This window comes from Lepidothrix coronata, unplaced genomic scaffold (assembly GCF_001604755.1).
Source record: "Lepidothrix coronata isolate B3197 unplaced genomic scaffold, Lepidothrix_coronata-1.0 Scaffold27, whole genome shotgun sequence".
Classification (NCBI taxonomy): Eukaryota; Metazoa; Chordata; class Aves; order Passeriformes; family Pipridae; genus Lepidothrix; species Lepidothrix coronata.
Window position 1 is genome coordinate 1,486,181 of NW_016690207.1, and position 13,132 is coordinate 1,499,312.

The 13,132-nt window shown below is 51.2% G+C and overlaps 1 protein-coding gene across 12 annotated transcripts in view; it reads right to left on the reverse strand.

Annotated features, from left to right (window-relative positions):
- Positions 1–38: 38 nt before the first annotated feature.
- The window catches only part of NCAM1 (neural cell adhesion molecule 1), an 89,591-nt gene continuing 76,497 nt past the window's right edge, over positions 39–13,132 (reverse strand). For 7 of the 12 annotated variants that reach the window (XM_017809743.1, XM_017809742.1, XM_017809741.1 and 4 more), the window contains 4 exons: positions 3,985–4,192; positions 3,453–3,569; positions 1,625–2,404; positions 39–314 (listed from right to left, as the gene is read on the reverse strand). In XM_017809743.1, the coding sequence (XP_017665232.1) occupies positions 194–314; positions 1,625–2,404; positions 3,453–3,569; positions 3,985–4,192 (1,226 nt within the window). In that variant the 3' untranslated portion in view covers positions 39–193. Of the gene's footprint in view, positions 315–1,624; positions 2,405–3,452; positions 3,570–3,984; positions 4,193–9,324; positions 10,429–13,132 lie in introns of those variants that run through there. The other 5 variants (XM_017809750.1, XM_017809749.1, XM_017809752.1 and 2 more) reach the window with 3 other exon arrangements.

The window sequence follows — 13,132 nt, forward strand, 5'->3', positions numbered from 1 at the left end:
GAAAAAACCGAAAAAACAAAAAGAGAAGAAGAGAAGAAAATAAAAGAAAAAAAAAAAGAGACATTCCCCCCTCCCCCCGTTTATGCATTTTCTGGTTGGTTTGTTTGTTTAAAAAAGGCAACAGACACTAGAGGAATGAGATGGGTGTGTGGGCTGTGATTTCAATGCTCTCTCGTTGTCTCCCCGGTGCTGATCATGCTTTGCTCTCGTTCTCATTTGTTTGTGTGGCTTCGTTGGGGACCGTCTTCACTTCTGCTGGAGGGGTCTTCCTGTCTGTCACCTGCACTTCGGATTTGTCTTCTACTGGGATTTTCCTGGGGAACAATCACCAAAACGGCACAGTTTAGAGGCACAGAAAGGCAGGCTGAGTGAGCTGATAAGGAACGAATATCTTTCTGGAGCCCACGCCTCGCTTTGGCAGAGCAAAATGAGCATTTCCTGATGCAGAGAGAAGTAAAACCAAACTCAGTCCCCCCCAGCCCAGCTTCACTTCGCTCTGGATTCATCTTTTTTGCTTCTCCTGCCCTGGGCTAACACGAGGCAGGACGAGGGTGCAGCTGCAGGGGCTCAAGGTGGGCAAAGAGGAGCCCCAGGGAAACTCGCCCAGTTGCCGAGGAATTCGACTTTACCACCCCAATGCCCTGGTCAAACAGGCTGTGTTTTTAGCAGAAAACCCTTTTTTTCCCTACAGGAAGCCAGTCCCAGAATTTCCCAGTATGTTGCAGGAAGTGAAACACGGAAGATGGGAATTTTCCCAGGTGGAAGGGAGGTGCCCATCTCCACAGGCTCTGCCAGCAGCTGACAGCCCAGCACAGCACCAGTGCTCCTGTCCAACCCCTGCCCCACAGCTGGGCACCCTCCCCCAGCCACCCAGGGGAGCTTCTCCTGCTCTTTCCACTCTCCTGCCAAACACAGGGTGCAGGCCCCTCTCAGCTGAGGGATGTGGATCCTCTCCAGATGGTACAAGGCTCCAAAGGGCCCTGGGGTGGCCCTGCCTGGGGACGTGCTGCTGCTCTCAGAATAAATCAGCTGGGTAGAAAGGAGACCTGGTACAGCTGGTGGAGAGTGATCCCTAATCCAACACTCTGCCAGGTTATCCTGACCCCACTGCTCCCCTCTCAGACAGCACCACACTGCCTCATCCTTCTGCCAGCTTAGGGACAGCTCCAGAGGTTCCCGGCTTTCCCGGTTCCATGTGGCACTAGTTGTTCTGCCCAGCCCTACACTGAGTGTGTTTTGAATTTCCACTCATCTGTCAGGAAATGGAATTTGGGTGGTTGTGCTCATTGACCTGCAGGAACTCAGCTCTTCCTCTGCACCAAACTGAACTATTTCTGCTCTCTTCCACAAAAGAATAACCCACGATAGACAAAGCTGCATAAAAGTCTGAGGAGTAACACATTCACAACAAACTCCCGGGTTTCTTTTCTCTGTTTCCCTGGCACATCCTACTCCTGGCTTTCCTCCTGGACCTTTCAAGCCAAGCCCTGTCGGTTCAGTGGTGAGTTAGTTCGCTAAGGAAACGGTGAGATTAGTTAAGAGAACACCCAACAAGGACACAGCACGAGCACCAGGGCACAAGAGACACAGCACACAACCAACACAAGAGTAAAGGCAGCCGTACTCGGTCTTTGCAGGCGCAGCGGGTACAGAGCTGTCTGCAGTGGAAGGAGCAGGCTCGTGAACTTGCCCACCAGCCACACTGGCAGGAGCAGTGCCAAGAGCTGCAAAAACATCCTTTGCAAGATCAATGTCTGGTGTCTTGAAGGTCCCTTCGTCCATTTTTAAGTCCTCGTTCTGGGAGGGGTTGGCGGTGCTGCCCGAGGCAGCCTCGCTCTTCACGTTGCTCGGGTTCTTGGGCGTCTCCGTCGGACTCTTCACTGTGCTGGGCTGCACAGGCTCCTTCTCGGGGCTCTTGGTGCTGGAGGCCTCCTGCTTGGGCTCTGCTGGAGCTGCAGGGCTCGTGAGGTTCGCGGGGCCGGGGGCAGCCGGCTTGTTCCCAGCTGCCGCTTTGGAGGCCTCGGTGGCGGCGGCGGCGCTGGGGCTGAGCACCGCGCCCTGCCCCGACAGGACACTTGAAGACAAACTGTTAGTGGCCGGAGCAGAGCTCGGGGTGTCGCTGAGGTCAACGAGAGGGGCCACTTTGGGGGTGGAGGAGGGTGGCGGTGACGACACCGAGGTGGCGGCCGCCCCTTTGGCCGGGGTGGCCTGGCCGGGCGACGCGGCGTTGGAGTCGGGGGCGGCCGCGGCCGGAGGGGCAATGCTGGAGGTCAGCGTGGTGCTCTCGCTGGTGGGGCTGTTCTGAGCAGTGGCAAAGGTTTCAGTGATAGTGTCAGAGTTAGTGGTGCCCGTGGTGACAGAAGGCAGCATGTCCTCCACGGTGGCTGCGGTGTCGGCGGGGTGCCTGCGGGGGGGACAGGGGCAGAAGAGAAATAGAGACAATGAAGCCCCGAAACGACAGCAGGGAAAGGGGGGGCAGAGAGGGAGAGTGAGGAGGTGGAGCAGCACCAGCTGGTTACGACACACACACACAACACGGAGAGGGACTCAGGAGGAGCAGAGACTTTCAGAGGTCAAACATGCAAAGGGAGCGAGGGAAGAGTGAGGATAACTAGGAGAGAAAAAAGGCAAAGAGGACGTGACCTGCAGGAATGGCTTGTTCACAGACAGTTTTGGTTCAAGTCTGAGGCAAAAGGAAACCTGCCAACTTGCAAAGACTCTTCTCCCTCAGCCTAACTTTGCTCTCCGTGCTTCCCCCTGAGCTCCCAGGGAAGCTTTCTGCCAATGCCCTGAGCCTGCAGCCCTGTGCCATCTGTCACCACACAGCACCGTCCCAGTGCAGGACCCCTGAATCTGACCCCTCACCTTGCCCTGTCCTTTTAGCTGCAGGTTGGCCTGAAGGCCTGCAAGGCCCTCATCCAGCCACACAGAACACATTTCTTTTTCGCACACGTGATGCAGACTCAGGGCCCAGTTCAGTTCCCTGATGTGAACAAAGCTCACACGGAGCTCTCAGCCCTCTCTCAGAACACTCAGACTTGCTCTGCCTCCTCCACAGCAGAGCCCAGCTCCTCTGCTGCTCTCAGGGGGTTCAGGCTCTCCTCCAGCACTGCTGGGCACGGCTCACACAGCACTCGCTGCCAGCCGGGGCTGACTCTGCTCTGGATCCTCTGCAGTGAACCTGGGCAGGTCTTTGATCTCCACACCGGGCAGGGCTGGCACAGACAGGCCTTTGAGGACACTCTGCTCCATTCCAGTGCTGGGAATAGGAGTCACTGAATCTTGAGAGGAGGCACTTCCTCACTGGCACGTCACCAACGGCAGGTGGAGGTTTTACCTTTCTTCCTCTCTTCCTGCCCTAAGTTGTGCTCACGGCAGACCTTGATCGTGAGATCGGGGCAGCTGAGGGCACTGCAGTGCCCCTGTGCTAGGACTGGCTAATGCCAACATACTCTGGCTCTGTCAGCGGGGTGGTCTCGTTGGGCTCCGTGTGTTTGCCCCCGTCGTGGTTGGGGGTCCGCTCCTCCTCCGTCCGCACCTCCACGATGGGCTCCTTGGACTCATCTTTCCTGCAGGGAAGGAATTGCACCGAGGTTGGAGCCCACTCACAGGAATCCTCCTGCAAAGACACGCTGCGAATGCCCACAGTGAGAGACAGACACCCTGGGCTAAACACAGGGCACTCCTTGGGGTCACTTCTCCTTCCCCACGGCACAGAACTCCAGCGGCACGTCCAGCACTGGGATGTCCACTGGGCCACCTATCTGATGGCCACCAACAGGAACAAGACAAAACCAGGGCAACAACTGCAGAAACACCTTCCTGGAAGCACAGAGAACCTCAGACCTCCCCAGCACCCTCCCATCAGAGCTGAGGAACCCCCGGCCCGCTGGGACAGCTCCTCCTCCCGCAGCTGCTGGGGACAGGAGCAGTGGCAGGGGCAGTACTCACGAGAAGGGGCACAGGGGCAGGGGCAGTACTCACGAGAAGGCAGCTTTTCCCTCCTCCATGTCCTTGCCCTTGGCCCCGGGGCCGGATTTGCCGCACATGTTGACCGCGATGCACATGAGGAGCCCACACTTGTTGAGGAAGTAGCAGGTGACGTCCACGGCCACCAGCAGTGCCACGAACACCACGACCAGGATGCCAATGATGGCAGCAGTGCCCAGGCCTGCTGTGGGGCTGGTGCTGGCTTCAGAGACCAAAGAGAAGAAGAGAAGGCACTGTGGTTAAAAGGTGAGTCAGGGCTTGATTTTGGCTGCACTTAAGATGACAGGCACAGGAGGCTTTCAGAAGGTTCACCCTCTCTCTAGCAGCCTTGTGTTATAACCTGGGCTTTATCCTATGCAGGACAACCTCAAAAGATGGATTCCCGTGGTCCTGACAGGGCTTTGCCCATCTCTGTTGGGGTAAAGCCTGGAAAGCAAACAGCAGAAGCCTCTTCTGCCATGGCACACACCCAGCTGGGACACTGAAGGGCTCCAGCTTCCCTTCACCACCTCCTCAAGAGGTTGTGTCTGGGGTCCAGAGTGGCTTTGGCACTGCCAGCCTGGCCCAAAAACCAGTGGAAGTAAAGCCCAGACTCTGCAGCAGGACTTGCCCAGGTGGGACACAAAACACTGGGTGATACCTGTGGGGCCTCAGTGGTGGAACTGGAAGGAGTTAAACCCCTTCCTGCAGCTCAGGGAAGACCCAGCTGTGCAGAACTGGGGAGGGGTGAACTGTCCATGGCTTATCCAGAGGCAGCTGAGCTCACAGTGAGTGCTCAGGAGTGTTCTGGCTGAGGGACACACAGCCCAAGAGCCTTCTGAGGAAGCAGGTGGCAAAGAGAAGCAGCTCTGCCACTCTGCTGGTGCTGCCCTGGCCCCAGCACTCCCTGCTCCTCCACAGCCCATCTCCACCACCTCTCCCCAGCTGCAGAACAGAAAACAATACCTTGCCTTTTCCAGGAGACAGAGGGACAGCGGGTGAGAGGTGGGGATGGAAGCCCAGGAAATGCTCTCTATGGGATTGCCCACACAGCACTAACTCCAGAGCAAGTGGAGTTTAACTTCCTACCTGCTTCTGAACTGCTGAGCCTTTCCTTAGAGACAGGGAGGGGATAAACACACCAGAGAGTCCTGTCCAAACCAGCAGGCACAGCTGCAGCTTTGCAGGCTCCTTCTATCACCCCCTGAACACCAGGTGCTTTGTGTTCCCCTTGTTCTGTTCAGAACAACTCCTGCCAAGCTGCCCATCTGCAGGCAGAGCATTTGGTTGGTGGCTCATACAGTTCAACACTTATTTAGAGGTACCAAACCACTCCAAACCTGTTGGTTGGTCTCAGCCATCACATCATTTACCTCTCAGGATGGGACTGTGCCCTCAGCAAAGGCTTGTGCCTCTGACAGAGCTGATGATTCCTGAGACAGCGGGGCAAGAGCATCATAGTTGTCATCACTCAGAGGAGTATTCTGGTTTTTCTTTCAATTAAGGTGCAATTGTAGTCATTTCTACCACGTTTTACTGTTGGATGTCACAACCCCCACACCCTGGCAATCTTTTCTTTGCAGAAACACCCAGCAAAGCACCTCTTTCCCTCAGCCTGATTTATGTTGACTTTGACAGGTGGAAAGGTCCTTTCCAGGGCTCCCAGACAGAGCCATACCCCCCTGGCACACACTGCCTTGCTTCAGAACAGGAGACAGAACACCCTTACCCTGAGGCAGGGAAGTGCTGCCTCATTCTGTGACCCTGAGAGGTACCAAGGAGCACAGACTCCAACAGGAGAGTATCCAAAAGCCACGCTGAGGCACCTGCCTGACACTGGGATCAGCACAACACGTGTCCCCCAGCCCAGCCCCTGCCAGCATCCTGCATCACTGAGGGAATTAATCACCCTCTGATGTGTGCAGGGAGGGAGGGGGTCATGCATTTTCCCTCTCCTAATGTATTCAGGACTCTTGTGTGAATTATTCAATAATTAACGTGTTGCTGTTCACATCAGCTGCTGGAGGAAAAGCTGAAGATGTGTCAAACTTCTCATCCACATCTCCCTCCTGGGAAGGAGCTCCTGGGCAGGCTCCTGAAGGTGCACTAAGGAAATAATCCCAGACAGGATTACAGGATAAGAGCTCCTTGTGTGCCTCCAAAATACACCTCATCCCTGCCACCAGAGCTGGAGGGAGACAAAAATATTTCATCCTGGGACTTCCATGTGCTAGAAAACACCTCCTGGAAAATTCCATTCAAACAGAGTCCTGCTCTTTGCTTCCTCTCCCTGCCAAGACCTGCCAGTATCAGCCAAAGGCCCCTCAAAGGCAGGAATTATCTGTGGCACAAACCACCTCGAGAGCCCTGCAGTTTTTGTGCATTGCCCACACCTTGTCTGTGACTCACAGATGAATCAGGGAAACATCACAGTCGTGGGGGAAGAATTAAAATGATCAATTCTTGGAAACTCAGCCAGTGTGACTTCAGAAAGGGCTGGCTGAGGTCACTGCAGCCCCACCTGCAGCAGAACAGGACGTGGAATAAATCAAATATCTTCATTGGAGTGAAGAGACAAGGTTCTAAAGCTGGAAACAGAGGGTGGGGGAGCTCAGCCCAGGAATAATGCATGGAATTGTATCCCCAAAACTGCCAAGAGCTGCCAGGTCACAGTGGCTGTGCTGTCACCTGGAGCAGTCAGTGCCCTGGAACCCTGAACCCTCTGCACAAGGGTCCAAACCCCACCAGGCTCCACCATCCCCAGAGCTCCCATTCCTGCTCTGATGGCCCCAAAACGACCCTGTTCCCTCTGAACACCCAAAGCAGAGCTCCTGAGCAGGCACAAGCCCCCCCTCCTTGTCTCCCCCTCCCTTCCAGCCCATTCTGTGCCCCTCTGCCCCCAGGGTGGGGAGATCCGGGGCAAACCTGCAGGAAAACACCCTTGTTTCTCTGCTGTTCTTACATTTTGCACTGCAGACAATCAGACTGAGCCAAGGCAATCACCTGCAATTTGGTTTTTTCTGGGCTAGTAAGAAAGCCCTGCAATTTACAGGAACTTCCAAACCTCTTCTGCTGGCTGAGTATCATAAATTCTAATTCATGACATGAATTGATATTCCAAATCCTTCAGAGACCAGCCATAAGGAAGAATAATTTAAGAATCCTCCGTGACCCCTTGAACTTGGAGGCTGTTGGTGCTGCATTTCTTTTTCCTGTATAGATTTTGCAAAGGAATTTTGCTGTTGCTATAAAATGCAGAAAGCATGTGGTGTGTTATTCATTTTCACAGACTGTCACATCTGATTAAATTAAATTGATCTACAAATGCTTCTAGGAACTATTGACTCCTTTCTGTAGCAGAATTTAGGTTTTATTTAAGGAAACTAATATTTAGACATCCCTAAAGAGTTTGTTGGGGTCTAAAACAATTCTGTGTAGAAAAGAAATGTATAAACAAATAGTCACTGTTGAGCACCAGCTGCTCACACTGTGTATGAGAGGACATGTAATAAATAGATGTTGGACATTTCTGACCTGATCCAGAGCACATTCAACCTTTCCATTAATCCCCTTTTGCTATTCTCAGGACTAGGAGGAATAACATTTCCACAAGTTAAATAAGGAAACACAAAACATTAAAAAACTTCTGGAGTCCTTAATTCTAAAGAAGTGAAGAATTTATTAATTACAAATTAATTTTTTTTTTCCAATGGAAAATGAGCTTCCTGCAAGACTGACTTTTCTAACACCCTCATTTTACAGTGTACAACAAAATGACCCAGGGATTTTCCTTTCTGCAGCTCAGCTGTACAGACACTGCCAGAGAGAGCTCAGCTGTGTCTTCCTAGTGGGGTCTCAGCTAGGGAATGTTCAGGCACAGGCAGACAAGGAGACAGAAAGGGATGGAGAGGAGCAGGTATGATTCCAGGCATTTCAGAAGTCCCACAGTATTTGGCAAGAGAAAGGAGTACAAACAAAACAAACAAAAATTCATTTCATGCATCAGAAAAAAAAAAAAACCACCACCCAAAAAACCCCCCAGAACCCAGGAGAGAAGCTCTTTGTTCTCAGTGGATGCCAACAGCTTTGATCTGAGTGTCCCTGGAAGGAGGGGTGATGGGTTTTACAGCCTCCTTCCCTCAAACCTTCCACCAGCCCAGGTTGTTCCAGCCTGGCCTTGGACACTTCCAGGGATCCAGGGGCAGCCACAGCTCCTCTGGGCAACCTGTGCCAGGGCCTCCCCCCCTCCCAGCCAGGAATTCCTTCCCAACATCCCACCTACCCTGCCCTCTGGCAGAGGGAAGCCATTCCCTGGGCTCTGCCACTCTTGTCTCTCTGCACCTTCCCTGCAGCCCCTCCAGGCCACCAGCAGGTCACCCCAAACCCCCCAGGTTTCCAAGAGAAAGAAGCCCTTCCTGCATGTATTCCATGCTGACCAGATTCCTGTTTGCTGTTGAACAGGAGATTAATTCTAAGTAACTTCAGCCACATAAATGCTCTCTCACCTGCCTGTCTGGCAGAGGAGCCCCTCAAACCCCCCCTGCCTAAGGCACCTCTCCTTGGCCAGAACCACCTCCCCAGAGCTGCTCTCTCTCCACACCACACTGTCAACTTAGAGTTTATCCAAGGTAATTTTAATAACTGTGTCTTGGGTGAGATCCATCTCAGCCTCAGCTAACAACCTCCCTCTGCAGAGCAGGAGAGACCCACAAAGAGCTGACAGCAGATCTACAAATGACCTTGATTAGCTCAGTTATAGGGGAAATCACACCACTTTTTAGTATTATGATTACTTTGCTGTAATCACTTCACAGTGATTTACTCTTCAGTACCACTAAGGTGTAAACTCAGAAGATGTAACACGTTCTCTACTCTCTAAAACACTGAAAATGAGGGTTTTCTAAAAAAAAAAAAAAGAGAAATCCACAGGCTTTTATGTGCGACACCTGCACCAAGTTTTTCATTTATAATTTAGATAGAAAAGCAGTTCACAAATCATGATGAACAAGGTCTGAATAAACACAGCAGAGATTTATGTGCAGAGCAGAAAACGACTGCGGGCAGGGTTTTGTTTGTCCCTAAAAGGATTCTGTTAGAGAGATTAATCCCATCCAACCGAGAGCATTTGAGACATTCTGTACAGACAGTTCAACAACTGAGTCAACAATTTCATCCCTGGCCACCTCACCCCACTCAGAAAGGAGAGACCCCATTTACAGAAGAGCATTAGAGCCAAAGGGATTTCCCATCACCAAGGAAATTCATGAGGGGTTCTGGGTTTGGTGCTGGGTTGGATTTTTTGGTGTGGGGTTTTTTTTTGGGGGGGGGCATGGTGTTTGTTAAAAACACTTTTTTAAAAGTAAGGAGCAAAGGAAAAAAAGTCACCTGGAATTTGCTCAAATGCAGAAATGCAACACACAGCAGTTGGCAGCAAAGATGCTCCTATTGCACCAGTTCACACCGTGGATTAACAACCCTGCCTGGCAGTGTCACATGCACAGTTAACCAGCAATATTATGGAGGATCAGTAGTTATAATAATAATAATAATTTAGCTGGGCAGGTAACTAAGCTTTTCTGTTAAAGTGGCAAGGAAGGGGATCTCTGTGAGGGCGGGAATGCAGCAGTGGGGACCAGGAGGTGTTAGACAAGCATCCAGTGCAGCTCTGGGGGTCAGGGGCTGCCTCGTGCCCAGCTCTGCCTGCACCCCAGGGCCAGGGTGCACCCAGGGGTTCAGGGCCAGGGGACTCCCAGGGGTTCAGGGCCAGGGAGAACGGAAACAGGAATTTCCTCAGTGTGATTCCCACCACAGGTCCCTACTCAGCACACCAGGAGAACCTTCCGCTGGCCACAACCGTGAGGCCACGAGCCAAAGCCCCCCGAGACCCTCAGGCAAGCAGCAGGATGGTCTCGGACAAATCTTCTGTTTCTCTTTATAATCTGCAGGTTCAGGCTCGTGGCTGGGCCTTTAGAAAGCTTTTTGCACAAGACAGTGATGGTCAGCACCAGATGTGCAGAGAAATCAGTAAAAAGCAGAATCTTAAAGGCTTTCACCATTGTACCTTCCTTTGATGAAAAGAGCAAGCAAACAACACCAAAAAGAAATTCTTTCTTTACATCCATTAAAAAGGGCAAATTCATTACAAGTAACAAAAAAAAAATGTTAAAGAGAAAAAACTCGGCTTAAACCTTTTTTCCTTGTTACAAAATACTGACTCTTTCAAATTAAACATTTTTTTTTAAAGTGTTCTGTGTTTGTTTCTTTTTTTTTTTTTTCTCTGAACTGACATGATCCTCTGAAGCAAAGTTATCTGCTTTCACACCTTGGTGGGACCTTTTTCAAGCAAATATTGCTTTATTTCATTTTCTTTTTTAAGTTTCTAACAGAGCAAAAGCAGAGTCACTGCAGAGAGAAGCAATGAAACAAAGGAGGACGACGTTGATGGACTTCCCAAGGTCGCTGCAGGTGCCAGACAATGGTTCCCAGGAGGGGAAAATATGGTTGTTTAAAAACAAATTTGGTGCATGTGGCAAGCGTGGATGTGTCCCGTGAGATCCAAGGTGACATGTATGACGACAGACATAGGAAAGGGTAAGGGGGGGAAAAAGGGAGAGGGGAGGGAAGAAAGGAGGAGGAAGAAAAAAAGAAAGAAAGAGAGAGAGAGAAAGAGAGAAAAATAGATAAAAAAAATTAGGTCATAAATATAGAAAACATAAGAATCCAAGGTCTATTTAATTTTGTAAATTAAAATGGCTCAAGGGGTTCAAGGATCAGCACATTCACGACAAAAGGGCTGGGGCAGAAGCTCAGCAAAGCCCAAAGCTGCAGAGCAGGGTCCAAGGCAGGGCTGAGGGGTTTGCAAGCAAATGAGATTAAGACTGATGGAACAGAAGGCTCAGCAAGAAACACAAGGAAGTGGTTATCTGGTATTTGAAAGGACAACGCTGCCTTTTACACCGACAAAATAAAGGAAAGAAAAGCTTTTGTGGAGCAGACAATCCACCTGCCTGGCCAAGCCCTGCCCCAAAGCCTGGACTTGGATATATCCAGGTGACTAAACCCTGAGGAAGCACCAAGGTCTCAGGAATACACTGACTGTTCCCTTCAGCTGCCTGTGAACCACTCCAGTGCAATTACTGTTATTATTATTACTGAAAACAGTGCCCTTCTCCTTCCAGCCACATTGTGCAGAGGATGGTAACAAAGGGCTCTCCATGATAAATGAACACATATCTGGTCTGCAGGGAATTCCCAGCTCTTGCTACCAAAGCCATGTGAGAGGCACTGCCTCTGATGCCCTGTGTTGCTCCTTTTGAAATCAAACTGTAAAAGCAAAATGCCAGGAAAACAACAAGAGGGAGGGAAGGAACACCCAGAGCCCCTTCCCTGCTGCAGGCTGGCACTACAGCCAGCAGAAAACCTGCTCCCTGAAAATATTCTCCTTCATGCTGTTAGTTTGGGGATCAGCTCAGGGAACCAAAGGGTCTGGAAACACCTTGCGAGGCCAAAATGGCAAAAACCCCCAGAGACAGAGCCCCAAAGCCAGCTCTGATCACGTCACTGCTCAGGGCTCTGCCAGCACCTTCTGAGGAACAGCTGCATCCAGCTGCTGGGGCAATCCTGCAGCACATCTGCACTCCCAAAAACTGCTCTTCCAAGTGCTTCTGACACTTCCAAGTGCAACAGTTGAGCGGCAGCCTGGAATCCTGGTTCCTCCTGCGCTCCACACCAGACTAAGGGAGGGGTAACTCCAGAGAGGACAAAGAACTTTCACCTTTGATAACAAACTGGGCTTTTCTGCCCATTTTTCAGAGGGTCCCTGCCCACGTTTCTGTTGGATTTAAAGGGCTCAGTGGCATCTGAGCTCGTTACACCTCCCATTGCCCTGGACTACAGCACATCCCTGTGTGCTCCAGAGCCAACAGCACTCCCAGACTTTATCCCTGTGTGCTCCAGAGCCAACAGCACTCCCAGACTTTATCCCTGTGTGCTCCAGAGCCAACAGCACTCCCAAACTTTGCTGAGGCCCCTCCCAGCTGTCCCAGGAGCTTTGTTGTCCCATTGGGTGTGTGACAAAGGCTAAAATAAAACACCAGCACAAGAAACCAGCAGTGGCTGCACACAAAGGACCGTGGTGGAACAGAAAGACTGATCAGTGCTCGTGACTTAACTGGGGAGACACATCCCAGGGCAAAGGAACCACTCACTGCTGTCCCAACCTCGGGGTTTGGCTGCTCAGCTCTGAACTGACCTCAGGGCACCCTCTGCCAAACCACCCTCACCCTCTGCTGCCACACCAGCCACAGTTGTCCTTCAAATGGGTGAGGGGAGTCAGTATTAGAGCTGTTGAAAATGAGAATCAGAGAGTAAGTTGCTTAATGAGTTACTGAGGGTTCTTCCACCCAAAACTCCAGCCTTGTTCAAATGCCCCCCCAGCCTCTCTTTGGCCCTGTTTCCCTCCTCCTCCTCCCTACCACACATGCTGTCCAAGCCCAGCCCAACTGGGTCACTCATTTGTATGCTTAACAAATCATCCTGTGCCTTAACCAGGGATTTCAGCACCCACACTGCACAAGGTCTCAGCTGTTCCCTTCAGCCAGGCAGGGAGGGGGCAAAGGAGGGGGCAGAGCAAGGGCTGAGTTCTCAGGGCAAGGGAAAGAAAACAGTTGTTCTGAAGAAAAAACACGAGACTGAGTTAATCTGGAAGACAGAATGGAATCAAATCGTTCCCCTCAGCCTGGACTGTCAGCACCAACCCTGGCAGGAACTCTGGCTGTGCAGTGAGGACCTGACTCAGGAGATCTTTAAAACTCCCCTGTCTTTAACCAGCACAACTTTCACGTACAGGTAGCCCAGCAATTCCATCCTGAGGTTTTGGTTGCTCTGTGTGGGTTTCTCCCACCCATTTTTTTTTTTTTTTTAGATGTCCACGTGTAGAGAAGAAATTCTGACTGGCCTTTCCACACCTTGCAAACTGCTCAGTTCCTGCAGCCCAGCTGATAGTTCTGCTTGGTTTTCACAGCAATTGTCCTTAAACCTCACTTTTTAAGCACACTAATGAGTAAAGTCTGTCTGAAACAAGAGCTTCCAGCAGCATTCTAACAATTCTTTTTAGTTATTTTTCCTAATTCCCTCCCCAACATTAAACAGGTGGTATTTGAAA